The sequence below is a fragment of the Hippoglossus hippoglossus genome, chromosome 8, assembly GCF_009819705.1.
Source record: "Hippoglossus hippoglossus isolate fHipHip1 chromosome 8, fHipHip1.pri, whole genome shotgun sequence".
In the NCBI taxonomy this organism is placed as follows: Eukaryota; Metazoa; Chordata; class Actinopteri; order Pleuronectiformes; family Pleuronectidae; genus Hippoglossus; species Hippoglossus hippoglossus.
Window position 1 is genome coordinate 21,612,408 of NC_047158.1, and position 24,113 is coordinate 21,636,520.

Here is a 24,113-nt window from a genome sequence, read left to right on the forward strand (position 1 = left end):
GGATTTGCTTTTATTTATACATGTAGTGTTTTTATTTTTGTTGTAGTCATGTTCACTGCTTCTTCTCCAACTTGGCCAATGTTGTGTTTCTCATATTTATACACAGCGTTTTAAATTATGCTGAGGAGGAAAAATAACCTGCAGCTTTGAGATTTTGCTGTAAATACTGATTGATTGTTTTTTCATAATTCAAATTAGCAACTCAAAGGCTTACAGGTGAGCTCTCTCTCTCCCTCTCTCCTCCCTCCTCCCTCCTCCCGCCTCCCTCCCTCCCTCCCTCCCTCCCTCCCTCAGGAGGCGAGCAGCCTGACTCCATGGTGATGTGTGTTATTACTCAGCCGCTTCGGAGACGCCCACCTGCTCCCTCCTCCTCCCCCCCCCCCCCCCCAGTACTTATAACCAGTCAGGACTCTTAACATAACATCAGAAAGCAGAAAGAAAAGTCACTCAGAGGCTCGTTGGAGTGATAGAGGCACAGGAAGTGTCACACAGACACACACAGAGCATATTGTGGGTCATTTTCAGAGGACAGAAGAACAACACACTCCTGTGCTCCTGTTCTCTCACCGTCCATCACCACAGTGAAGGTTCAGACTCTGGAACCTGACATTTCTCCTGTGGAAGGTGAGCTCAACAACATCTCACTGGGTTTTTAACTCATACTGTTGCTTCTTCTTCTTCTTCTTCTTCCTGTGAGATGTCTGGTTATTTTCTAAGAGCCGTTCCAACGCAGGCAGGATCCTTCCAACAATGATCCTTTGTCTCCTGAGACCTGCCTGCAATTATTCCGCTGAATGGCGTCCTTTGAGATTTGCCTTTGCCTGTGTTTTGAGATGGAAGCTGGACATTCGGAGAGATCAGCGTCGATCTAACACCCACGAATACAAACCACGTATCCGCTGGCACATTTCAGACGTGCTCAGCGTTGAGTTTGTCGCCTTGCAGCAAGAGCTGTTCCTTTTTCTTCACATGTGCTGCAGGACCGGATTAAAAAGACAAGTTCTCGGTGCTGTCAGTCATCGCCGGGTGCTTTTTGAGATTTGCATGTGAGTCGGGCTCGTTAATACATCACCAGACTCTCTCCTCAGAGTCCGGGTGCAATCATTGACCATGAGGAGGTGGGAGAAGCTCGGAGGAGTGAAGGGGTAGAGGGAGTTTGAGGGAGTCAAGGCGACCGCTCGCTCGCTCGCTCGCTCGCTCGTTTCTCAAGGCGTCCGGGCTCCTAAATATATGATTAACTTGATGACAAGCAGCTTCACTGTGTCAGCGCAGGCCGGCCAAAAATAAACTGACGAGTCACTTCCTGTTGTCTTGGTCAATGAGACATGTGTGAGGAGGATGTTGGTGAATTTGAAAAACCACATATGCTGTGATGTATAGATCAGCCTGTTGCTGCGGACAATGGGAACCTGCTCTGTCTTTGTGGTTTGGGAGGACAATTTGTCTGTTTTGTCACAGCACACAAAGAGCACTGTTCCCCTCCTGGGAGGCAGACACACACACAGACACACACAGACACACACACACACACATTTGGAAGTGACAACCTTGAAGTGACTGTGGAACAGTGAGGCTGTAAAAGGAGGAGGTGGGAGGAGAGGAGTCAGAGACAGGACGCTGTTATTTCTGCGCCTGTGTTTGATGAGTCAAGACGATGAAGAGAGATGTCGTGGATCTGTGTGAACACGCTTCAGCTCCTGGGTTGTGTTGTAATGTTCCTCTGTCGGCCCTCAAAGCCGAATCTTTACCCCGGAAGTTCTCAATTTCTTCTCAGCCAGGAAACATATTCCACAGGTTCTTTGGAAGAATCAAACGTAACCCATTTGTTTTACACTCCTACTTATATACGTGAAAGAACAAGACAAGAGGAATGTCCTAGATATGTTCTTAAATATTTAAATGTGTCATATATCACAATCACTTTAAAGTTTCTGCCACTTCACGTCCTCCCAAAGTTTAAATGACAACGCAGAACACATTCTCATTAATCTTCCACATACTGTAACTTCTTATCTATAAGATTTTAACCTTTGTTTTTAACTTTCTAACTGTGTTACATGAGTTGTATTTATAGCATCTGCTCATCTGATTTAACGCTTAACTTTCTCTTATTTATTGAAATGGATGAATCTAGAAACCTTTCACTGAACCTGTGCGTGACAGAACGACTGCTCCACCAGAGTAATGTTTGTGATGGAGAAGTTGGCTGACCACAGAGTTTCCTATGCAAATACACAAACTGTATCTTTGTCGCTCTAATATACTGCACGTTAACTCCACAATCCTTCCATCAGGACAGTTTCCTACTCTAGGAACCTGAAACTTTGGATTTAGCAACATTTCCACATCCGTCTTGTTTTGTTCCTCTGCTCGTTTGCTGCTTTATCGTAGTTGTTTGCTTCTCCGCTCCTGTCAATGACAAACTAAACAAAGCCATTAGCCTCGGCCCCTGTGAGGTCATACGTGTGGAGTCAACGTGGATATTAAAGCTGCTGTGTCCGCGGAGTGTTTGAGGGAGATAAGTTATTAAGCTTTCAAAGGGCAAAAGGTGAAGAGCTGGGAAAGAGGCAGGTGTTCCCCCCCCCCCCCCCTGGTCACAGTGAACGAGCGAGGGACAATCCCACTGTTAGACTGTCACATGACTGACGGAGTGAGAAGCCAGATGACTCACGTCGTACGCAAACGACTGAAGCACGTGATCAAAGCGTCGTTAAACAAACAGGGAATTTGACTGATCGTGTCCTTTCTACGTTTTGTCTCCTGCTGCAGGTCCAAGAATAAGAAGTGAAAATGGGATGTTTCGAATTCCTCAAATACACAATGTTCGTGTTCAACGGCATCATCTTTGTAAGTTCCGATGTTTGACGAGAAATAGTTCAAATATTGTCACAAGCAAGTGCAAAGAAAAGGGGCCACGGGAAAAATAACTGTGACACAGAAGAACCGGAGCTCAGACTTCTGCAGAGTTCCACAGTGTCCTTGTGAAACCTCTTTAAATTCACCTGATCCCCATTTTTATTTGGATCTGCACCAAAAATATCAGTCCCATAAATATGCATCAATCTAATCAATGAAAATGTTTATATATATATATACGTTTTTTCCATTCATCGACCAAACAAAACAATTTAATATCTCAACACAAAATCTCAAATCTTGAATGAAAAGGAGCAGAAAGAAGAAACTTATATAATCTGCCTCCTCTTTCACAAGAAGCTAATTAAGAAAGTAAAAAACTGAATGTTTGTTAACGTCTTATCTCACGATGTTAAAGAGAGTGGAACAAAACTCCTGTATCTCCCCAACGATCCAGATCCGCACCGAAATGTTATGAATTCTTTATTAATCCATTCTGCATCCTTCCACCAAGTTTAGTGATAATCTGTCCAGTAGTTAATCCATAATCCTGCTAACAAACAGATGAGAACATAACCTCCTTGGCGAAGTATCAAAATGCAGTAAACATGAAAACGTGTCACCTGCATGTCCACATTAGTTTTTACAAGTCCTGCTCCCGTGACACGTAAACTGACCTTCACATGTAAAACCCCTCGACCTCCATCAGCTGGCGGGCGCTGCCATCCTGGGCGTCGGGATCTGGGTGAAGGTGGACAGCGGCTCCGTCCTCGGCTTCCTGGGGAAGATTGAAAACGCGCCGCCAGAGCTCAAGCAGGTGCTGGACGTGGGCTACCTGCTGATCGCCATCGGGTTGGTGCTGCTCATCATTGGCTTCCTGGGCTGCTGTGGCGCCATGAAAGAGAGCAAGTGCATGCTGCTGCTGGTAGGTCGCTGCAGAAACCGAGTTAGGAAAAGGTCTGAGGACATGAGAGGACATGAGAGGAGTCAAAGAGAACCAGTTTCAAAACGTCTAACTGTTCCTTTAAAACGTTGGTGCATGCACGTGTTTTATGAGTTTTATCCTTTTGGTGTTTTGTCTTTTTAAGTGTTTTTAGGGAAGGTCACTTTTATTCTGCATCATTATTATTCTGGGTCTCACACGATATGTCCTCGTGATCTGTTTTTCGTTGTTTGCTGTACAGTAAACACTTTCTCTCTCCGTGGGAACTATAAAGTATATTTGATTTGATTTGATTGATTTGATGTTGGGTTTTATCTCGTTCCAATAAACTGGACAACTTTCTGGTCTTTTCCACAGTTCTTTATCATCGTGCTGCTGGTCTTCATCGCGGAGGTTGCAGGAGCAGTGGTGATCTTGGTGTTCAGACCCTTGGTAGGTTGCATTCTGGATGTGAGTGTGAGAGTATCTTGATAGCTGTGGACCTGAACATGTCTGTATTGATGTGTGTTTGTGTTTCAGACAGATGAGCTGCTTCAGAAGCTCCGCACAGCAGCCGTTCAGAACATCAGGAAAGACTACGGGAAGAACGAGGACGTCACAGGACTGTGGAACACGACGATGACCGGGGTACGTATCAGCTCCTCTGCTGAACAACTCTCCTCTCACTTTGTGTAACTGTGACTCTCTCTGTGTCTCCACGTTAGCTGCAGTGTTGTGGATTTGACAACTCCTCCAACTTTGTGGGTTCTCCGTATTATGTGGATCACAACAAGCAATTCCCCCCCCAGTGTTGTCCCGACCTGAAGTCCTCCTGTAACCAGACGATGGCCGACAGTGGCATGGTACGAACCAGAAACAACAGAAACGTCCACACACACACAAACCCCCAAGTGAAAGACTAACTCGCTCTTCTACCTCTGTGCTTCATTGTCCTCAGAAAAGCCCCGGCTGCTTCCAAAAGATCAAGGATCTGATTGAGATCAACGCACTGGTTATCGTGGGAGTGGCCCTGGGGATTGCAGCTCTGGAGGTTTGAGCTTCTCTCTCACCCTCGTGCAGCAGAAACACGACGACACGACTGTAAATGAAGCCGTATCTCTTCTGTCTGTGCACATTGACTCCAACGTCTGTGTGTTTTCTCCTCAGATATGTGCCATGGTCGTCTCCATGATCCTCTACTGCAGAATCAAATCCCTGAGCGCCTAACGGCCCGATGGAAGACGCCTGAGAGGGATCTTTGTATATTTGAATCTCCGGAGCCTTTTCCACTTCCTGCACCGCCTCCAGAGGAGTGAAGAGCTCCGCCCCTATCCTGCAAAAACGTATCAGTTCAGTCAGATCACGTGCAATCAGATTAGTGAATGACAACAGCCATCATCCATCCATCATCCATCCATCATCCATCCATCATCCATCCATCATCTCTCCATCATCCATCCATCATCCATCCATCCGTCAATTTTTTTTACCCCATATGAATCTAACAGATGCTGTATATAACAAGTCTATTTCTACACTACACTTTATAAAGCCCAGTGCTGCTACAGCCTGTAACACACGGCCGGTTAATTAAATTATAACTATATTCACTGTGTCCGACACAGGAACCACTGCTGTTGAACGGTGTCGCCGCAGTGCCGCTTGTAAAAAAAAAGCGACAGAAGTGACACATTATTTGTGTGTATGTTGTGTGGTTATTAATTTTGGAATAAAGTGCAGATGATTTGTAGAAGCTGGTGTGAGTTTCTGTGCCGGTTTGAGTGAGAAGGTGAAAAAAAAACATTGTGTTACTTCCTTTTTTTTAAAAATTGTACTTTAAGCAAACAAGCACTTTTTTTCTAAAAGCTCGTGGACGTGAAATAATTTCCCACCAAGAGTTTTTGATGATCAGCGTCGACGAGGAAACATAAACTGTTTATCTGAAGAAGGATCAAGCTGATTGTTACTGTTTATTTAATTTGATAAAAAATGATTTGTTGTAACTTGGAGAATATTAGATAAGACTTTAAGATAAGTGGATTTGTTCTTCCTGGCAGTAGGACTTGAATAAAGGGGCAACTGTATGTACACATATGTATTTTTATTATTATTATTATTATTTTATTACTCCCATTGGATGTTTTAGATTAAAATTCGAGACCTCAAATTTAAATAAGGAGAAGAGCTGATGCACGTAACAGATTATAATTAATACTGTGAATAAACATTGAGTCATTTGTTATTCAGTACATACCCACAATGCATCAGCAGAGGAAATATGGCCGGTTCCAGTCTTCTGATGGACAGTGGCACAGAAACTGTTATTATTATTATTATTATTATTATGAATATTATTGGAAGTCTTTATATAAAACAAAAAACTAATTTTATATCACAACGTCTTGGCAATTAATTTAATATAATTAAATTCAAAACAACTTTGTCAAACAAGGCCTAAAGTACAAAAACAACAACAGCGCCACCAAGTGTCTTTGTTGTGAAAACACACGTGAAGTGAGAGACGTGTTGATTCACAGATATTGAGTTTAGAGAATATAATATATATATATAAAATAACATTTTCTCATAGATAGTAGCTGTTGATCTAGACAAAAGTTATATTATATTATATTAAAAGTAATATTCATCTACAACATTCATGTATCGCTGACAGATAACAGCTGTTCCGGGTTATTATTGTTATTAGTAGTATTAGTTTGAATGAATTTACATTGTCTATATTAATTTGTATTCATAATTAATAAAATTATGAATTCAAGATTATTATTGCTTCTACTTCTGCACTTCACACTTTAATAAAACTTCGCCCCTGATCCCATTCTTCAGAGTAGGAAGTGTAATGTGTGTTAATGTGTGTGATGTGTGTAATGTTTGTATTTTGTGTATCCTGTGTAATGTGTGTTAATGTATGTAATGTGTGCGTATTGTGCAATGTGTGTAACGTGTGTGGTGTGCGTATCTTGTGTAATGTGTGTATCTTGTGTAATGTGTCTTAGTGTGAGCAATGTGTGTTAGTGTGAGCAATGTGTGTTAGTGTGTGCTATGTGTGTACTGTGCGTGATGTGTGTGCTGTGTGTGTGTGTGTGTGTGTGTGTGTGTGTGTGTGTGTGTGTGTGTGTGTGTGTGTGTGCGTGGTAGTGGTGTCCCAGAGGAGGAGTCGGACTCCATTGCAGCTTCAGCCTCGGATGCGTCTCGGCACCTCGACGGGACTTCGAGCCGCGCACGGAACTTCGTGTGACTGGATGTCAGCTCCTGAGTCTCGGGTCCGGTTGTGAAGTTCCTCTTTCTGTAGTGTTGCTCCTGGATGAGTCCTGGTTCGTCTCCGCGCGCCGCTGAGCTGTGAACAGGTGTCCGGGCAGTGATCATGTCCAGGGAGAAAGGCGCAAGTGCTGCAGGAAAGTGAGTAAACACACAACTTCCCCAAAGGAGCAGGAAACGGTGGGAACTGGTTTTCTGCTGGTTGCCACTGGCAGGGGACTTAAAGTGGCTGCTGCTGTTTTGCTGCTGCTCCAGTGTGTCAGTTGTGTTGCATGTTTCCAGTGATGTGGAGACTTTCTTCCTCACAACAACACACAGGAGGAACACAACTCCACTGAGGACACTTCATTTGATTTGCTCTAATTTCATTAAATCCGCTGTGACTCTCATTTAAAACCCAGAGACACAATAATCCTGCAGTTTAGTTCCAGTTTGAAGTTTGTATTTCTCATGTGCAAGTTAACAAAAGGATCAACAGTACAAGGGAAGGTAGTTACATTAAAATAAAAGGTAGAAAGATCTAGAAAAAAAGTCAAATACAAAACTAAATACTTTCCAAGGTGCAGTGAGACATTCGTTGCAAATTAAGTAACAACTTTAACAGTAGGGAGTGTGTGTGAATAGTTGTTGTACATGTGTGTGTGTGTATCAGTTTAACACCTCTTATTCTTTATGTCTCTGCTCCAGATCCTCACACATGACCCTGAAGGAGTCCCTGGACGAGTGCATGGAGGCCCTGGACCTCTTCCTCAACAACCACTTCAACGAGAGCCTGGAGATGCTGCGACCAAGGTAACAGTTAGTCTCCCCAGGGTCTGCCCCCCCCCCCCCCCCCCCCCCCCCCCCCCCCCCCCCCCCCCCCTCCCTCCCCCCCCCCTGCTGTGTCACTGAATTCAGCCCAGTCACTGTGGCGTCTGTGTAGCATGATGTCATCAGTATTTGGCCTCCGTGCAGTGGTGTGTTTCCTGTCAGCTGAGGGTGGAAGTGTGCACTCGCATAGAGTCAAGCTTCGGTCCTCCAGGATATTAAGTGTTTGCTGAAGCTGACGCCCAAGGACTGACAGCTCTGCAGAATAAACAATGTGCACAAGGCCGAGGAGGATAATACCAGCAAGGTGTTTTCTCTTATCTTCTCCCAGCAGGAAAATGTGTTGGTAGCCCAGTATCTGTGTGTTTGCTCCCAGCGTGATGTGCATGGTGTTGATCCTGCGACTCCGTGTCTCCTGTGCAGAGTGAACGACAGCATGTACCACGCTCTTATCTACGCCACGGTGCTGGAAATGCAGGCCATGATGACGTTCGAGCACGATGACATCACCAACGCCGGCCACACCATGAAGAGTGCCCAGGATGTCTGTCAGAGGTCAGGAGGTCAACGCATGCACACGCTGTAGCAGAAGCTCAGATTATTACTCACTTGACAAATTAGAATTCAAAACACACATCTTTTATATAACTCCTGAATTTACATGCTCGGCTCTAATCACACGACCCATTTGACTGAGTCGTCACAAGAGAAGCAGCTGATGATAGAGACACTGGACACTGGCTGCTGTGTCTCGTCCTGTGTCTCGTCCTGTGTCTCGTCCTGTGTCTCGTCCTGTGTCTCGTCCTGTGACACAAAGACGAGAGTTGGTTGATGCTGAAATGTCGTTTGACGTTTCAGGTTTCGACGGAAATCCTCAGGTTTGACGAACAAGTCGGACGGAGAATCGCTCACGGAAGGTAAAAGGCTCGGATGTCTCACTCCTGCAGAAAATCCATTCAATAAAAAGATAAACACGAGAATAATGTGTAGGCTCCAGACGACTGAGGGGATATTTCTATTCTCAAAAATATAATCTACAGTATCTCAAAAGGTCAATGTAACATTCTGCACAGATATAAACACGACCGTCCCTAGATGGCGCTAGTGGGCTAAATTTAAGCAGGACGATGGTGGGAAAAGCTAAAAAAGGAAAATGAAGAAGATTGATTGATTGATTGATTGGTTGGTGGATTGATTGATTGATTGATTGATTGATTGATTGATTGATTGATTGATTGATTGGTTGGTGGACTTCTTCTCGTCCTTTTTTCCGTTGAGGTTCACAGATGAACCATTTCCTCACTTGATGCCTGTTTGAGCAGATGATAGATTTATTTTTTAGATGATTGATGGGATGACTTCTGCTTCAGATGTGGTTTGGAAGATAAAGCTTCATTATTTTTCTTCTGAATCAAATGTGACGCTATCAGGTAGAAGACGAAGGAAAAGAGAAGAAGATCAAGTCTGGTTATTGCAACAACTGTATTTTAGGATTTATTGCTGGTTGACTATGATTGTTAATTATCTGTTTGTGTGTGTGTGTGTCTGTATGTGTGCGTGTGTGTGTGTGTGTGTGCAGTGCAGCTTCACGCAGAAGTGTGTTACGCAGAGTGTCAACTCCAAAGAGCTGCTCTCACCTTCCTGCAGGTACAACACCAACTCACCACGCTCCACCGTCCAGATGTTCACTTCAAATGACTACATGTGTTTTTTTTTATCAGATCATCACTATTCTATTTTTGTTTCACTCTATGTCTCGGCAGGATGAGGACATGGTGAGTTTTATCAAAGGAGGGATGAAAGTACGAAACAGCTACTTGATTTACAAGTAAGTAAAGAGAAAACTGAGCCTGTGAAGCCAAAGCTGCTGGCTGCAGTAAAAATCATAAATCCTGCCTCCTCCATGTTAGTGCATGGAGCATGGAGCAAACTAAAAGTTCGCGTCAAATACTTTTTTCTCAAAGATGGTTTCTGTTATTTTAAAACACTGATGTTTGTTCAAGTGTTCATTTTGGTTTTAATCACTTAGTTGATGCTGTAAAAAGAGTGAAATGTCGTGACAGAGATCACAGGCTGTGTGAGCATCCAGGAGACACACAGGATTAGTTCATGATGCTGACCCGTGTTGTCTGTCACCATCCAGAGAACTACACGCCTCCATTCAATCCAACAACTGCCTCAAAGGACCCAGCCACCTGCACTTAGCGGGGGGGATATCGTTTGGAGTCGGGGCTTTTAACCTGGTAACGAAACTCTTTAAACCTCTAAACACGACCAGTCGACCGCACGTCTCGTACGATCCCGTGTTGGTGCACCACTGTTCATCCGGTTTCCTTCATTCACAGACGCTCTCTCTGTTTCCTCCGCGGATACTCAGGCTCCTGAAGTTCGCAGGCTTCTCAGGAGACAAGGTATGATGGAGAGTCACTTTCCTCATCGTGTACTTGCTCATTAAAGGAACATGTCATGTCCATGATATACACGTGTGCATGTTCTCTACATGTGTGGTGCTGTTGTAGGAATATGGTCTGTCCCTGCTGCATGATGGAGCCACAGGGATGAACCTGCGCTCCATGCTGTGTGCTCTGCTCCTGCTCTGCTACTACACCTTTCTCACGTTCATACTAGGTAGTTCTGTACCGCCTCCATACCTTCTGTGCACGTGACGTTCAGAAACTGTCACTGATTATTCACCACATTCAACACACTATTCAGCATAAATCATAGTGAATCGTATTATATCATATGTTCTGATCCTCTCAGGGACGGGTGAAGGAGAAGTGGCTGAAGCTGAACGGCTGCTGAAACCTTTTCTGCATCTCTACCCGCAGGTGAGTTGTGATTATCTTTTAAATGCATCTCTCACTAGTATCTCGTCTCCATGAAGTCACATTGTTCTGAATATCAGATCATTCTGGAGAAACTCTCTCATCAAACCGACCCCCAGTCGAATGTGATCATAACTGATAGAAACAAAACTACAGGAACAAGATGCATGTTGTTATGACCCAGAACCACATGTTGTTCTTTTTGTGGGTTGGTGTTGTTCGTAGTTCCTCATTCAAACCTCTGTTCTCTTTTTCTCTGACACTTAAACCTCTTCTCGCTCTTTTTCTCTTTCTTCTCACTTCGTCGTCGGCCCTGTCACACAGCTCCCTCCTCACACGCACCCTGTATCTCTGTTCTTTCTCTCGTTCAGCTCCGCACCCTGATTGCCTTCTTTGTGAAACTCACTCCACCTTCCGCTCACACGGTCCCTCCTGCACCATCAATCCTCAAACCGTCTTTCCTTCAAATTTAGCCGCACGTCTCGGCGCTATCTCTCCGGCCACTCCGCTTGACTCAGGCGCTTGTGAATTCGCAATCCCTGTTTCCACTCCACCTTCTGCCCACACACCAGCCCCTCCCTGAGAGCAAACTGTGTCTTGGTTAAACACAACTTGCGTGTAATTGTTGAGCAGCAGGTCTCTTGCATTAGATAAGAATTTAACACAGTTAGTCCACATTTAAGACTGAAATTGAAATGTACGCATTGTGCTCTTTCCTCTCTTCTGTCCAGGGAGCAATATTCCTCTTCTTTGCAGGAAGGACTGAAGAAATCAAAGGGAACATTGATGAGGTGTGTTTCAGTAAATGTGTCAATAACATGGATTTAAATGGGGACTAGTGTTACCTCATAGCAAGTAAAAGCACCTTGTTTGGAGTAAATGAAGCATGGGTTCCAAAGTACCAGCTCCAATGTTAATATTACACAACATGTCTCTAATCCAGTGTCGCTCTGACACATTATTCTATTATTCATTACGCTATTATTCTGCTCCATGGTGTTGTTTCACGCTGCTGCCAGGCGGTGGTGCTCTTCGAAGATGGCTGCAAGGCCCAGCAGACGTGGAAGCAGTTCCACCACATGTGCTACTGGGAGCTGATGTGGTGCTTCACCTACAAACGAGGGTGGAAGATTGCGTACTTCTACGCCGACCTGCTGAGCAAGGAGAGCCGCTGGTCCAAGGTGCAGAGCTGAGGTTCTTCTGTGACTCCTGTGGAACGTCTGGAGAAGCACAATGAGTGACTCCTGTCCCTGTGCTTTCCTCTGTCAGGCCATGTATGTGTACATGAAGGCTGCGTACCTCAGCATGCTGCCGAAGGACGAGTCCAGGCCGTTCGGAGAAGACGAAGTAGAACTCTTCAGGTAAATGCTGTTACTTTTTACCAACGTGTAAAAGCAGCTGAGACGCAAGTGACACTTTTCACTTTGTATCTGAAAGAGACACGAGCGGGAAACGGATCTGAACTTCTCAGTAAATCTAAACACAAGTACGCACACAAGTCAAATATATCAGGTGCAATATATGGAACAAAGATGACATATTTATTATTCTGATCACACACCCTTTCCCATCCATTGATTGGTCCAGAACCGGGTCACATGTTCATTTTGACACTAATAACTTAACATACATCATGGGAGGATGACAACACCAGAGACAGGAAGATCTGTATCTGTACCTGGAACATTCTACTAGGATTAATAAATACTGTCTGTCCACATTTGTCTTTATTTCTTTCCTCTGTCTTCAGACAAGTTCCCACCTTCAAGCAGAAGATCGCAGGAAAGTCTCCCCCGACTGAGAAGTTTGCGATTCGTAAAGCCAGACGCTACAAGGCGTCGTGCCCAGTCAGGCTACCGGTGCCAGTGCTGGTAAAGACACACACACACACACACACACACACACACACACACACACAATGGGATCTGTGTTTGACACACAAAGCCTTGCGACATCACTTTCTGCTTCGTTACAGGAGATGATGTACATGTGGAATGGTTTCAGTATGATCAGCAAACGGCCGGAGCTGACGGAGGGCCTGATGCAGACTTTGATAGAGGCAGAGCGCAGCCTGCTGGAGTCTCCTGGTAATGCAACGTATCCTGAACCACAACCTAGGAACACCCCTGCCCCCCCGCCTCTCTGCTTCCTTTAACCGACGCTTTCTCTCCTCTGCAGAAAATGAGTATTCAGTGGACGACCGCTGTCTGATCCACCTGCTGAAAGGTCTGTGTTGGAAGAACCAGGGTCAACTGACTGCTGCTGAGGAGAGCTTTAAGAAAGTGTGTTCTAGGTGAGCTCCATCGAACAAACAATATCCCAAACGTAAAACCACACAACAACGCATGGGTCAAACTAAACAACAGTCATGTGATCTGCCTACTTCCTGTGTGTGTGTGCGCCCAGTGAGAAGAAGATCAAGTTCGACCACTACCTGGTGCCCAACACTGTGGTGGAGCTCAGTCTGCTCTACATCGACCAGGGCAGGAGGGACGAGGCCATCAAGCTGCTGCACAAGGCCAAGTAAGACACTCCCAGAAACGTCCTGCCACAGATCCAGCAGCAGGACCAAGCAGAACATTGAAATATATCAGAATAAGACATAAAACATATTCCTGTTTTCATGTTACACAGCAGAGTCTGACTCTGACTCTCACCAGTAAGTCTGATGTTATTCCACCAGTTTTAAAACCTCAACCTGAATTAGTTTAGTGTACGATGCTACTGTTTTTAACATGTTTACAGACGCTGACACATCTATAGTCCAAACATCATTTGGTTGAACAGGAATGACAGATGAAGTTTTGCATATAGAGCGGAGGAGTGACAGCCAATCACAGGAGACACATTCAGGATGTATTCTCAGCTGTGCACTTAGTTAGTCATACGTGTAGGGAACACTAGAGGTCGCTGTCTGCCTGTTAACGAGCAGTAAAGACTCCTCTGTGACCCTTTTCTCATCATGTCTGCTTTGACCCTGCAGACAAAACTACAAAGACTACTCGATGGAGTCTCGCACCCAGTTCCGGATTCACGCCTCTCTGGCCAAACTCAAGGCGGATCCAGGGGAAGACGACGACACTCACCTCTGAGATGACACTTCTCCACGGCTGCAGAGGCTCCTCCCACACAAGCTCTTCCATGTCCCTCACTGTTGTCAGACTCGTTTTTCAAAAAAAGTGAATACTGAAGTATTTAACGTGTGCCGGTTCACCTACTTTTATAAACTGAATATTTGGGAGGAGCTGTCCGATCCACTCTGGCGTCAGAGGTCAACGTTTAAAAACCAGGGACCTCGAACTTCCCTGATAAGTTGACACTTGTATTTTATGGTCAATGTTTTTTGTTTACACTAGAAATTTAAGAACTCTAAAATCTTAATCAACAATTGATTTGATAGTCACTTTAAATATCAGATGTAATTTAATTTCAAGACCTAATAAATTATGTAATAAGTACGTTGTTTAGCACGAGCTGCTTATAATTCTGTCACGTCAACATACTGTTAAGATGTTCATGGTATTTCTCACAACACGAAAACTAATTTAGATATTAGTTAAAAGATTAATTTCATCAGCCGGTGTTGAGTCACATCAGCAGCTGAAACATCTGGATCAGCGTCTGCACGTCCCAACAACTTTCAAATGTATTTAGTCTGTTTGTTCTTAAATCATCACATAACAGTCCATGACTATGTATAAGATATGTAGAAGACTGAAGTAATTTAATAAAATGTATTAAATATTTTAATGTATTAATTGCTGAGTTGTGGCGAAAGGATGTTTTGTGAGGTCACAGTGACCTTGACCTTTGACCTCTAAATCCGCAGCATTGTGCATTTTCTATATCTTGTAATGTGTTTTCCTTAAAAACATTCTAGACAAAATTCAATCTTCACAGAGATTAATTTATTTCAGTGACAGTTAAATACATCGGCCAAGAAACGTTTCCACACAAAGAACAGGACAAACAAATCCAAATACACATTTCTACTGAAGAAAGAAGACGGAGGTTCTGTTTGATTCAGGTCAGATGTCTGATGTCATCAATAAGGATCAAACTGTTCTTCAGATACTTTAACGACTGTCCCACTCGGCCGTGTTGTACTTTTCCTCTCATTAAACACGCTCAGTTAACGTCAGACTATGACGAGGCAGCGGGAGACGTGACCGGAGCTCCCGCCGTCTGCTCTTCTTTCTGTCTGCGTTTCATCAGTTTCCTTTTCTTCTTGTCTTCCGCTTCGATCTCTGCAACCATTTCCACGAACTTGGGGCTGCGGGGGTCCAGCGCGTAGCCGAAGCGCTCCCTGGCCTGATTCAGCAACTTCCCACGCCGGTCCTTGTCCTCCTTCAGCCTCTGTTTGGTTTCACGCTTTTCCCGACGCCAGTCTGAGATCATCTTGGGCATTTTGGCCATGTTCGCTGCGATGACTCTTTCTCTGCGATGGAAACAGAACAGATTTAGTTTCTGAGTGAAACGTTTCAGCAGCAATTGGATGGATCATCATGTTGTAGTTCAGAGATTGATTTTCCCCCACTCATGATGAATTGAAATAACTTTATACTTTTTCATCTTGTGCCAAAATCTGTCTAAAGCTTTTTAATATAATAACATAATTTAGATGTTTGAGTTTATTTGGACAAAGTTCTTCAGCTACTTTTTTGACATTTATCATGAGAAAAAAGTGGCAGTAAAAGGAAAATGTATTAAGAAATAAACGAATAGAACCAGAATCCTAAATAAAATAAGATAGAAATGGAAATATAATGTACAAAGACATACAGACTGCTTGTGTAATCGTGTAACACACACACACACACACACACACACACACACAGTAGATGAGTTGTTTTCTTTCAGGAAATCATGAGGCATTAATTCATCTGACAAAACTTAGACTTTTGATTTAAACAGTGTTGACATGCAGATGGAAGTAAAGGGAAATAATCAGTTTCAATCTGTATCTGTTACACTGTATTATCTGTTTACTTTCTATATATTAGAATCTATCATTGTGTTTAAGTTAAGTTGTTGAAGTTTGATTTATAAAAGCACTCTCAGTTTCTTTGCACAAGGACACTTCGGCAGATGAGTCTAGTTTTTACCTCTTCGCTGCTGTAAAACAAACAGAGGATATAATCTGAGAGGAGCAAACTGACCTGAGGTCAGACATTAGAGGGAGCAGGTGAACCAGCCTGTCCGATAATTGACGCATGGCCCTGACTTACTTGGCCCGTCGCTTCTCGGTCTCCTCCTTCTCCTGCAGCTCCATGCTCCGCAGCATCTCCTCCAGCGGAGGCTGCCACTGCTTCTCCTCCGCGATGATCCCGTCCAGCTGCCCGGGGCTCGGCCACAGCGACGTGGGGTCGACCCCCGACGCGGAGCCGTAGCGGCCGAACAGCTTCCCGTCGTACCGGGCCGTCTTCTGCCACTCCGGGGTCGCGTCGCTGCGCTTGTCCGGGATGTGCGGGTCCCGGAGGTTCAGCCGCAGCGGTTTGGGGTTGTAGCCCGCGGTCTGCAGCACAGTCCCGCACTGACAGCCCGCGGCTTGCGGTGAAACCCCCCGGAAAGTCCGACATAACACCGCTGTCCTCCTGCACAACACGGAGGCCGCCATCTTTGTTCACCCGCAGGAAGGACCCAGGCAGGAAGTGATAGGTGTCTTCCGCTGCGCCTGCTCAGATCCGCGGGTCCTGCGCGTGCTCTGGAAATGTTTGGAGTTAAAAGTTTGGTTCTTTAATCACCATGGAAACAACTTTATTACCACTGCACGTGTCAGTGTTAAGAGGTAAGTTCCAAAGACATGACACAAAACACCACGAGTTAAAAACTCAAGGATAAAATGATCAATTTATATTTGCTTTTTTAATCCAAAACACCAACATCGTCCATTTTCTACTTTTCTCTCATTTCATAATTAAAAGACACGTGTTTGGACTTTAGATCCAAAGAACAAATCATTTAAACACGTTTCTCTTGTGTCTTAATAGTTGTTTCTCTCGTTTTGTGACATTTCATCGACTAATGATTGATTGAGACATGAATCCTCAGCATGATGGAGTTTAAACTATAGTTAAATTGATTTATAATCTGGATTAAAGGTGCTCAGAGGTGGGATATGAAGGAAAAACATGACTTAAGTATAAATTAATAAAAACAAAAATGACACAGTTTGCGATGAAAAAGGCAATTTCTACAAAACATTTATTTCTGTGTTTATTTATTTCTTCACATATTCATTCATTTCTTTTTATATAAATACATTATTTTATTTTAACATTTCAAGTTAGCTTATTTATTTCTATGTTTATTTATTAATTTCTGTATTTCCACAATTATTCATTCCTTTAATTATACATTTCCTCATTTGCTTATTGATTTATTTGTGGTATTTCTGCGTCCATATGTTAATTAGGTCTTGAATCAGTTTATAGTCAGATTGTTTATAGTCGTGTCATCATCGAATCCACTTTAAGTTGAGAGGAACACAGGACAGTATAAACTGTATTAGTTTATGTATTTTAATCATTTATTCATGTATTAAATTATTCAATTCTGCATTCTGCAATACTTTATATTTGTCTTTCCTACTCGTCGACTCATTGTACTCTGTATATTTTAATACGGCTAAATGAAAGTGCTCTTTCTCTTTGTGGTGCGTCAGACATTTTCACTTTATGTAACTTCATAAGAAATTAACTTCTCCTGGTAAATGAATCACTTTCAGAGCTTCTGTGATTTTCAGATTCAATGTGTTTCACTGGACGTTCACTTGGACGCGGTTGAGAGCAGGTGGGTCGTCGCCAGCGGAGCCGAGACTCTTTTAACACCTTCTCTGAACACTCAGGGTCCACTGGTGCAGGGAAATAAACCTTTAGAAAGAAAGGATCTTTGTTTTAACCTCCTGGGCTCCACCTCCTCCTTCCTCCTTCAGCAGCCTCCACCCTCCCTCAACTTTTATATTTAATTTCTTTTCAAGCCGCGGACACAGGACAAATGGGGTTGCTCTGGAGTGCCGCACTTCCAGGGACAGATGTCATCGCTTTTTTTTTGTGTCGTGGGAGCGCGCAGAGCTCTCCATCGTCATTAAAGATTTAGGGTTCCCATGGCAGGGGTAGCACTGGGCTGGAGGAGGGGGTGGGCATGACAGAGGCTTAATTTGGCTTAGGAGCGATCTGGTGCCAAGCCCGGGGCTTTACGGATCGCATCAACGTCAGTCACAGGCAAATAGGCTTGTTAGCAGTTAGACGATAAGGGGATGGTGGCAAGGTGACAGGTCTATTTCTGAGTGAGTAGGAGGGATGGGTGCTGTGCTAATACGTGTGGAACATGCTCACCTGATTATGGACTCTGTTCATACACTGTTAATCCAAATCCACCGGTGTTGCGTGTAGGGAGCAGTGGTTCAGACACGTTGGCCTCATGTGTGGGTCAGATGTGTAACTCCACATCTGCACTCGATGATTCAAATGCAGTAGTTTGAAGGTTGTGTGGAATCTTGAACCAAAGAGCACCTCCGCAGGGACGCGGGGACTCGGTGATGACAGCTTGAGGTTAATACAAACACCGGCGGCTGCTCCTTTTGTGCTGCGAGGAACCGGAGAAACGTTACCTGAGCACATTGAAACGACCAGAATGACCCTCGGTAGAGAGCAGACCTCCGACGAGGCCCAACTGTCCCCTCACACACGTGTATCAGGGGTGGTTCCATCAAGATCCAGGAATATAAATCTCTGATAAATCTGTGAAAACGTCGAAATACACAATATGAAATACAGATTTCCGGATTTCCTGGTGTTAATAAATACACTTATAACGTCCTCGTCCATTCACATCCATGTTCTGCTTATTCTTTATTCACTTGGATGATACAGTGACTCCGAGAGGCTGTTTTTAACATTCTTCATATTTTAATTAACACATGATGCAATAAAAAGTGTTGGACGAGGAAACGTCAGCTCAGCAATAAGATGGAGAGAATATTAAACAAGAAGAAGAGAGAGGAACATTTTAATAAAGTCAGATAACTCAAAATAAAATCAAAACTACAGACATTAGACGATAGAAGTGTAAAACCAAAGTAACACGTTTACACTGTATAATTATTCATAAGTATAAGTAAACAAACATCTGCTGACGGAGGAAGTTTCTCCGTGTTAATCTCAGTTATGATCAAATATGCTTCACATGTGGAAACACAGTGAAGCGTCCAGCAGTTACAATAACACACATAAATAATACTTTCATATTTTCAGATTATTATTGTTTCAATAAGGGGGAAGAAGTTTGTGCTTTTAGTTTTTTCAAATTTCATAACTCAACTTCTTTTTGTGGAAAATTCATATTAGTCACAGATGATGAGTCACAGAGTCTTAAAACATCTGGAGGGGATCTTTAAGTTTCTCGTCCTACAATCGGCATGATTTTTATTTTAGTATTTTCATTTTTGGATGTTTGACTTGTGTTCGTAGGAGATGTTCGACATGAAGCTGTCAATTCGTCTCTTTGCTTCACTGCATCGGGGACAACAGTGGAAATGGGACATTGTTGTGTCCTCTGTTGATAACATATTGACAGAAAATTAATAGCGACCATTTCAATAATCAATTATTAATCGTTAAAATACATTTTCAAGAAGAAAAGATTTGCTTCATCATGTCTTGTCCTTTTGTTCGCTGAGTGAAACAAGACGTCTAACTCACCTTCAGCTCTGGGTTGAGCTGTGATGTTCTTTTTTCCACTATTGGAATAATAACCATGATGCAGTTGTTCATTTCCTCCCATAATCTATTTGAAATTCACTTTTTAAATGAACGCGTCTCCTCTGCCGTCCGTGTGGGCCGCCTAATAAAAAATTTTTAACGGCCCTTCACATCCTAATAAACACATGCAAAATTCATGTCCAAATTGCAGCGGCTTCGGTCTCATGTCAGTGACCTTTGCTTCACTGCGCCCATTTAATCCTGTTATCACACTTCATGATTTTACAAGTGCGGCCTCCTGCAGCTGTGGCTCGGATTCTTACGCAGGAGATGCCATGTGGAAATCTGCTTTAACCCCTTTTCCCCTTTCTGGACCGCACCGAAACGTCACGGGACTTTTACTTCCTTGTCATGTTAACATATATCAAAAGGATTATAATTATCAAGGGGTTTCCATTGTAATAATAGAACGCACACACACACACACACACACACACGGTTTTGTATTTGCTGTGAAGCAATTTGCCGAGCCAGTGTTACTATTTGTTGACACAGAGCAGAAATCATAATAAATTGAGTCTAAATGAACCAGTCTTTTGTCGGCCGGGAACAATGACGGGGGTTTTACTCCGATTCTGGCACCGAGAACCAGATTTGTCAGCGTTTTCCCCCAGAACAAGGGATGAGGACGAAATCCAAATAAAAGAGAGCTGAGCCCCAAAATATCTCCATTTCCTGGTAATGACAGCAGCGCTGCAGCAGGCTGAGGCTACACTGCAGCAAGTGAGAGAGGAGAGGGTCAACAGAAGGGGGGGGGGGGGGTCCTCGGTAAGACCAGTCCCTGCAGAGGCTGCTGATAAATTACTGCTTTTCTACAGGAACATAGAAATTAATAAAGTCACTAATGTTGCCCTTGGCTACGTGGACGTAAATGGCCCGTAGATAAGTTGAGCTTCCTCCCAGCGTCTGTGTTGCATTAGTGATTTCTCCAGTTTGTGGTTTTGAAAGAGAAAAGAGCATCAACACAGTAATAAGGAGGGTGCAGAGTTCCTTTCACTGGAGCTTGAGTCATGGCTGTGATCACTCTTGCAGTTCTCCGCAGGCAGCTTTTTAAACACTCCAGCCGCCCCCCCCACCCCCACCCCCACTAATGTTAAACTTGGACTCAACCCAATTCAGAACTGCCAGCGTAAGCGGTTTTACAGCGGGGGGGGGGGGGGTGGTGGCGGTGGCGGTCGTAGGGCCTGATGTGTTGTGAGGGCAGAGGAGGATAGCGAGAGTATTTTACGGTAATAGATGCAGCACATGGAGGCCCCAGCTAGTGATGCGTTTCAAAGCCTGGGTGGCTGTGTCCTCTCCTGGAGATCATCCACCTGGGCGGAGGGGTGAGGCGGGGACGGGGTGGGGGGGGGGGGGCAGTGGAGCCACCAGAGAGCAGCAGAAAGTGCAGTGAAAGCGGCGAGCGGGGACTCCCACTGCACTTCCCTGCCACATAATGGCTGTAACATTCCAACCAAATTGTCTTGCATCACAAATCTTTACACCTCCTGTAAACACCTGAAGAGAAACGCGTCCTGTAAACACACACACACACGTTTACATAAGGACTTGGCATTTGTTCCCGCTCGGTAATGGCAATGGATTCCCGCGATAGTAAACAACTGTGCCACTCTCTGCCCCTGATACATTCAGAGGCTTTTTTTTTTCCTACAAATGATCACACAGCCTTGGGAATTGAACAGATTGCGGCTTATGAAAACTGTGTATGTGCCCAATTAGACAGATTTGTAAACAACCGCGATAACATCCCCGAAAATGTTTGGTTGTGACGGAGCCCGTAGTTTTCTCCGTTCTCTTCGGGCGTCCTCGGGCCCGGCCCAGGGTCCTAATGAGATGATGAATGGGAGCATACGGAGGGATGGAGGCTCTCGAACCACCGGTGGCTGCTAATTTAAAGGGAGATTCATCAAACGCCGGTGTGCACTCACATGCGCCTTCGTAAAACAGAGCCGGGGTCCAGCAGAAGATGAATGGAGGTAATTATCAGCTCTCCCCCCCTCTTCGCTGAGGCTCTCTGGGATTCCCAGGTCCCCTCGTGTGTTTGCACAAAGAGCTGAAGCTTAAATGAAATCTTTTTTATTGATGGACCTGAAGTCAGAGATGATTCCACATCATGGTAACGCAGCAGGAATGTTTCTCTCACTGTCGGAACAAAATGATCTCAACTTTCTCCTCAGACTCGGAGCAGCAGTGTCGCTGCCTTCACTTCAGAGCTGTTACTGTTGGGATCGTTGTAGAATGTCGTTGGTTACTGGGAACCCTCCGGTTCCTCGCTGTCAAATCACAGCAGCGGTGACCACTAATCGGGCGGCGAGCTGCAATATGACAAAAACATGTACAGCCCTGGAGTTTCATTTAGTTTCCACAACCACTATTATAGATTTTCCACTACAGCGCTAAGGAATTCTCCAGATTCACCAAAAAACGCCGGCAGGTCTGAGAAACGACAAGATCAGAGCTCAGGCTCGGTCCCGCCTCCTCCGTGTTAGCACATGGGACATGGACCAAACTTAAAAAGTGAATTTGCTTTATTATTGTTCACATGTGCGGCTCATTTAAAGTTTGAGTGATTTAGGAAACTGCTGGAAACTAAGTCAGTGTCGTTTGTAACGTCGTGTTTCTCTTGTCCTGTTGAAGCTTCAGAATTATTCTCTCTCGTTAGTGAGTCGTCCTCAAACTCTTCTACGATATTCTGTCACTTTTTATTGTTTGTGAGCAGAGATTTCTATAAACAGTGAAGTTAGAAAACGTTGTGTTCATCCCACCTGGTTTATCTGCAGTGAAGATGTTTTTCATCAAATCAAACTGAATTAGTTTTATTCATGTTCACGTGTGTGGTTTTTATATTAGTTTGAATGATTTACTGAGCTACTGTTATTTTTTTAAACATTGCACGTCGGCTATTTTATTCAACACAATCTTCAGACCCAAGCTCACAACTTTTCAGTTCCATATAAAACACTGCAGCAACGAATTGAAAGTTGTGGTTTTACTTTGAAGACAAATTGAGAGTCCGATACGGAGAAATACAAATAATCAAAACGATCTGGCAGGACAGATACAGTATCATTGGCCGCAGGCTGCCAGTTGTAAATCACTGCTGTAGTTTATCCTATGATAAGATAATATCCAGACTGTTGCAGCCATGGCTGAATTACAAATGATCAAACATCAAATCAGCCAATCAAATCATCAGCTGCAGCAGGTCCTGGTTTGTTGCCGGGGAGATGAAGCTCTACCCTCAGTCCTTTAGACCAACATCATGAAGCCGTCAAACTTATTTTCAGCTGAACACATGAAAAGAAGTGCAGACGTCGTTTTCAGGTAACTCATGATATTAATCTCTGCGTCGTCATGGAGACGGTGGAGTGACGGACTGACGTCCCAGCTGCCGCCTGATAGAACCTGGATCACCTGCCTGTCACAGCTGGATCGTCCCTGGAGCTGTGACTGCGGGGGTGCTGAGTCACAGCCTGTTCACGGTCACGTCCACGTTCACACATGTGACACTTACACAGATACTCTCCTCATTTTGGAGATTTTTTGGGGGACGGGGGCTCTGCAGTACAGAGCGGGAATTTAAAAGGGGGGGCGGGGGGGGGGGGGGTACATGTGCCACCAGCCTGGCGCAGACATCGTTCCCGCCGCTCCCTTAGCTGCGCCGGCGCCATCTGTCATCTGCATGAACATCTGCAAACCCAAGGTGCCCTTGTCACCCAATGTTAGAGCCGTGTGTTTGGCTTTTCCATTAAGGAAACCTGGAGTGATTCATCAGAACCGAGCCCATTAGACTGGATGGAGTAGTGGTGAATCAGCTGGGTCGCACAGGCACATTAAATAGTAGGATTCCTCCTCGGGCTACGCCGCCCGGCTGTCTCGCATGTCTGGCTAGCATGACATCCCATCTACTGACTGACGGACGATTTGGCCCGAGCCTGCCGGTTCTTTACGAGCCTCGGCTCCTCCGCATTTCTTCCTCTGTCTCTGCGATTCTACCGCAAAACAGATGGCTTCACCCCATCCTCGTTTTTAATCTGTCTCCGCTCCGTGCACTGGAGGTTATGACCGAAATTGAAATCATGTTCGTATAAGACTCCAGGAGGTTTAAGTTGCTGCTGCATGTTGTGGCCCTTCAAGGCACAACATGCAGCAGCAGCTACATTTTAGCATCGTCCTGAATCAGAGTGAGGAGAAGCAGATACAAGAGAATATTCACTGAATCTGAGGAATATCTCTGCTTCTGTTTCTGGAGAACTCCCTGAATCCGTCTCTGATTCGAGTGGAGATATTTAGTGATGGATTCCTGTGCTAAGACGGGACTGTGTGTTGTTCACAGCTGCAGCTCTGGAGAGAGTTGCTGTCTATTGCATATGGTGCTGAGCTGGATTACGGCAACAAGATCACAACAATATGCTCATTGTCCACCATGCAGGGATATAATCTCAAGGATTACTCTCCGATGAAACTGGCCTCAGCCTCGGTGATGCAGAGTGATATGTGAGATTATTTTCAAGCCCACGCTGGGAGCATCCTCTTTTTTTTTTGTTTGTTAGAGATTCTTTTATTCCGATTGTCCTCGTCTTTGTTGCCTGCACACGGAGCTGGACGCAGCAGTGGGCAAAGCTTTGCTTCCCACAGCTGCCTCTCCATAAGAAATGG

At 44.4% G+C, this 24,113-nt stretch overlaps 3 protein-coding genes and 1 long non-coding RNA gene across 8 annotated transcripts; 2 read left to right on the top strand and 2 right to left on the bottom strand.

Annotated features, from left to right (window-relative positions):
- Positions 1–440: 440 nt before the first annotated feature.
- On the bottom strand, positions 441–2,944 carry LOC117767000. Its single transcript, XR_004614804.1, has 3 exons — positions 2,935–2,944; positions 1,612–1,617; positions 441–547 (listed from the first exon to the last, which is right to left on the bottom strand). It is a non-coding gene; the product is annotated as an uncharacterized LOC117767000 (long non-coding RNA).
- Positions 514–5,554, top strand: tspan35 (tetraspanin 35). Of its 3 annotated transcripts, none has more exons than XM_034594491.1 (9): positions 514–624; positions 2,770–2,847; positions 3,566–3,781; positions 4,157–4,231; positions 4,319–4,426; positions 4,504–4,641; positions 4,737–4,829; positions 4,946–5,007; positions 5,087–5,551. In XM_034594491.1, exons 2-8 carry the CDS (start codon positions 2,791–2,793, stop codon positions 5,003–5,005), a joined length of 747 nt encoding a protein of 248 aa, XP_034450382.1. In that variant the 5' UTR covers positions 514–624; positions 2,770–2,790; the 3' UTR covers positions 5,006–5,007; positions 5,087–5,551. The 3 variants fall into 3 exon arrangements, with proteins under 3 accessions (XP_034450382.1, XP_034450381.1, XP_034450383.1); XM_034594490.1 differs by having other exon boundaries at positions 4,946–5,031; positions 5,089–5,550; XM_034594492.1 differs by having other exon boundaries at positions 4,504–4,638; positions 4,734–4,829; positions 4,946–5,554.
- Positions 5,555–6,968: 1,414 nt separating this feature from the next.
- On the top strand, positions 6,969–14,444 carry zgc:158403 (tetratricopeptide repeat protein 39A). Of its 3 annotated transcripts, none has more exons than XM_034594475.1 (18): positions 6,969–7,198; positions 7,745–7,849; positions 8,288–8,419; positions 8,723–8,781; positions 9,444–9,511; positions 9,628–9,692; positions 10,008–10,107; positions 10,210–10,275; positions 10,384–10,495; positions 10,628–10,695; positions 11,424–11,483; positions 11,712–11,873; positions 11,962–12,053; positions 12,443–12,563; positions 12,668–12,779; positions 12,871–12,985; positions 13,099–13,215; positions 13,676–14,444. In XM_034594475.1, the coding sequence occupies exons 1-18, from the start codon at positions 7,164–7,166 to the stop codon at positions 13,782–13,784; spliced, it is 1,698 nt and encodes a 565-aa protein (XP_034450366.1). In that variant the 5' UTR covers positions 6,969–7,163; the 3' UTR covers positions 13,785–14,444. The 3 variants fall into 3 exon arrangements, with proteins under 3 accessions (XP_034450366.1, XP_034450367.1, XP_034450368.1); XM_034594476.1 differs by having other exon boundaries at positions 10,384–10,492; positions 13,676–14,431; XM_034594477.1 differs by lacking the exons at positions 6,969–7,198; positions 7,745–7,849; positions 8,288–8,419 and having other exon boundaries at positions 8,721–8,781; positions 9,449–9,511.
- Positions 14,445–14,578: 134 nt separating this feature from the next.
- gadd45gip1 (growth arrest and DNA-damage-inducible, gamma interacting protein 1) lies at positions 14,579–16,346 on the bottom strand. The gene is made up of 2 exons (XM_034594493.1): positions 15,921–16,346; positions 14,579–15,130 (listed from the first exon to the last, which is right to left on the bottom strand). The coding sequence occupies exons 1-2, from the start codon at positions 16,307–16,309 to the stop codon at positions 14,836–14,838; spliced, it is 684 nt and encodes a 227-aa protein (XP_034450384.1). The 5' UTR covers positions 16,310–16,346; the 3' UTR covers positions 14,579–14,835.
- Between the last annotated feature and the right edge of the window lie 7,767 nt (positions 16,347–24,113).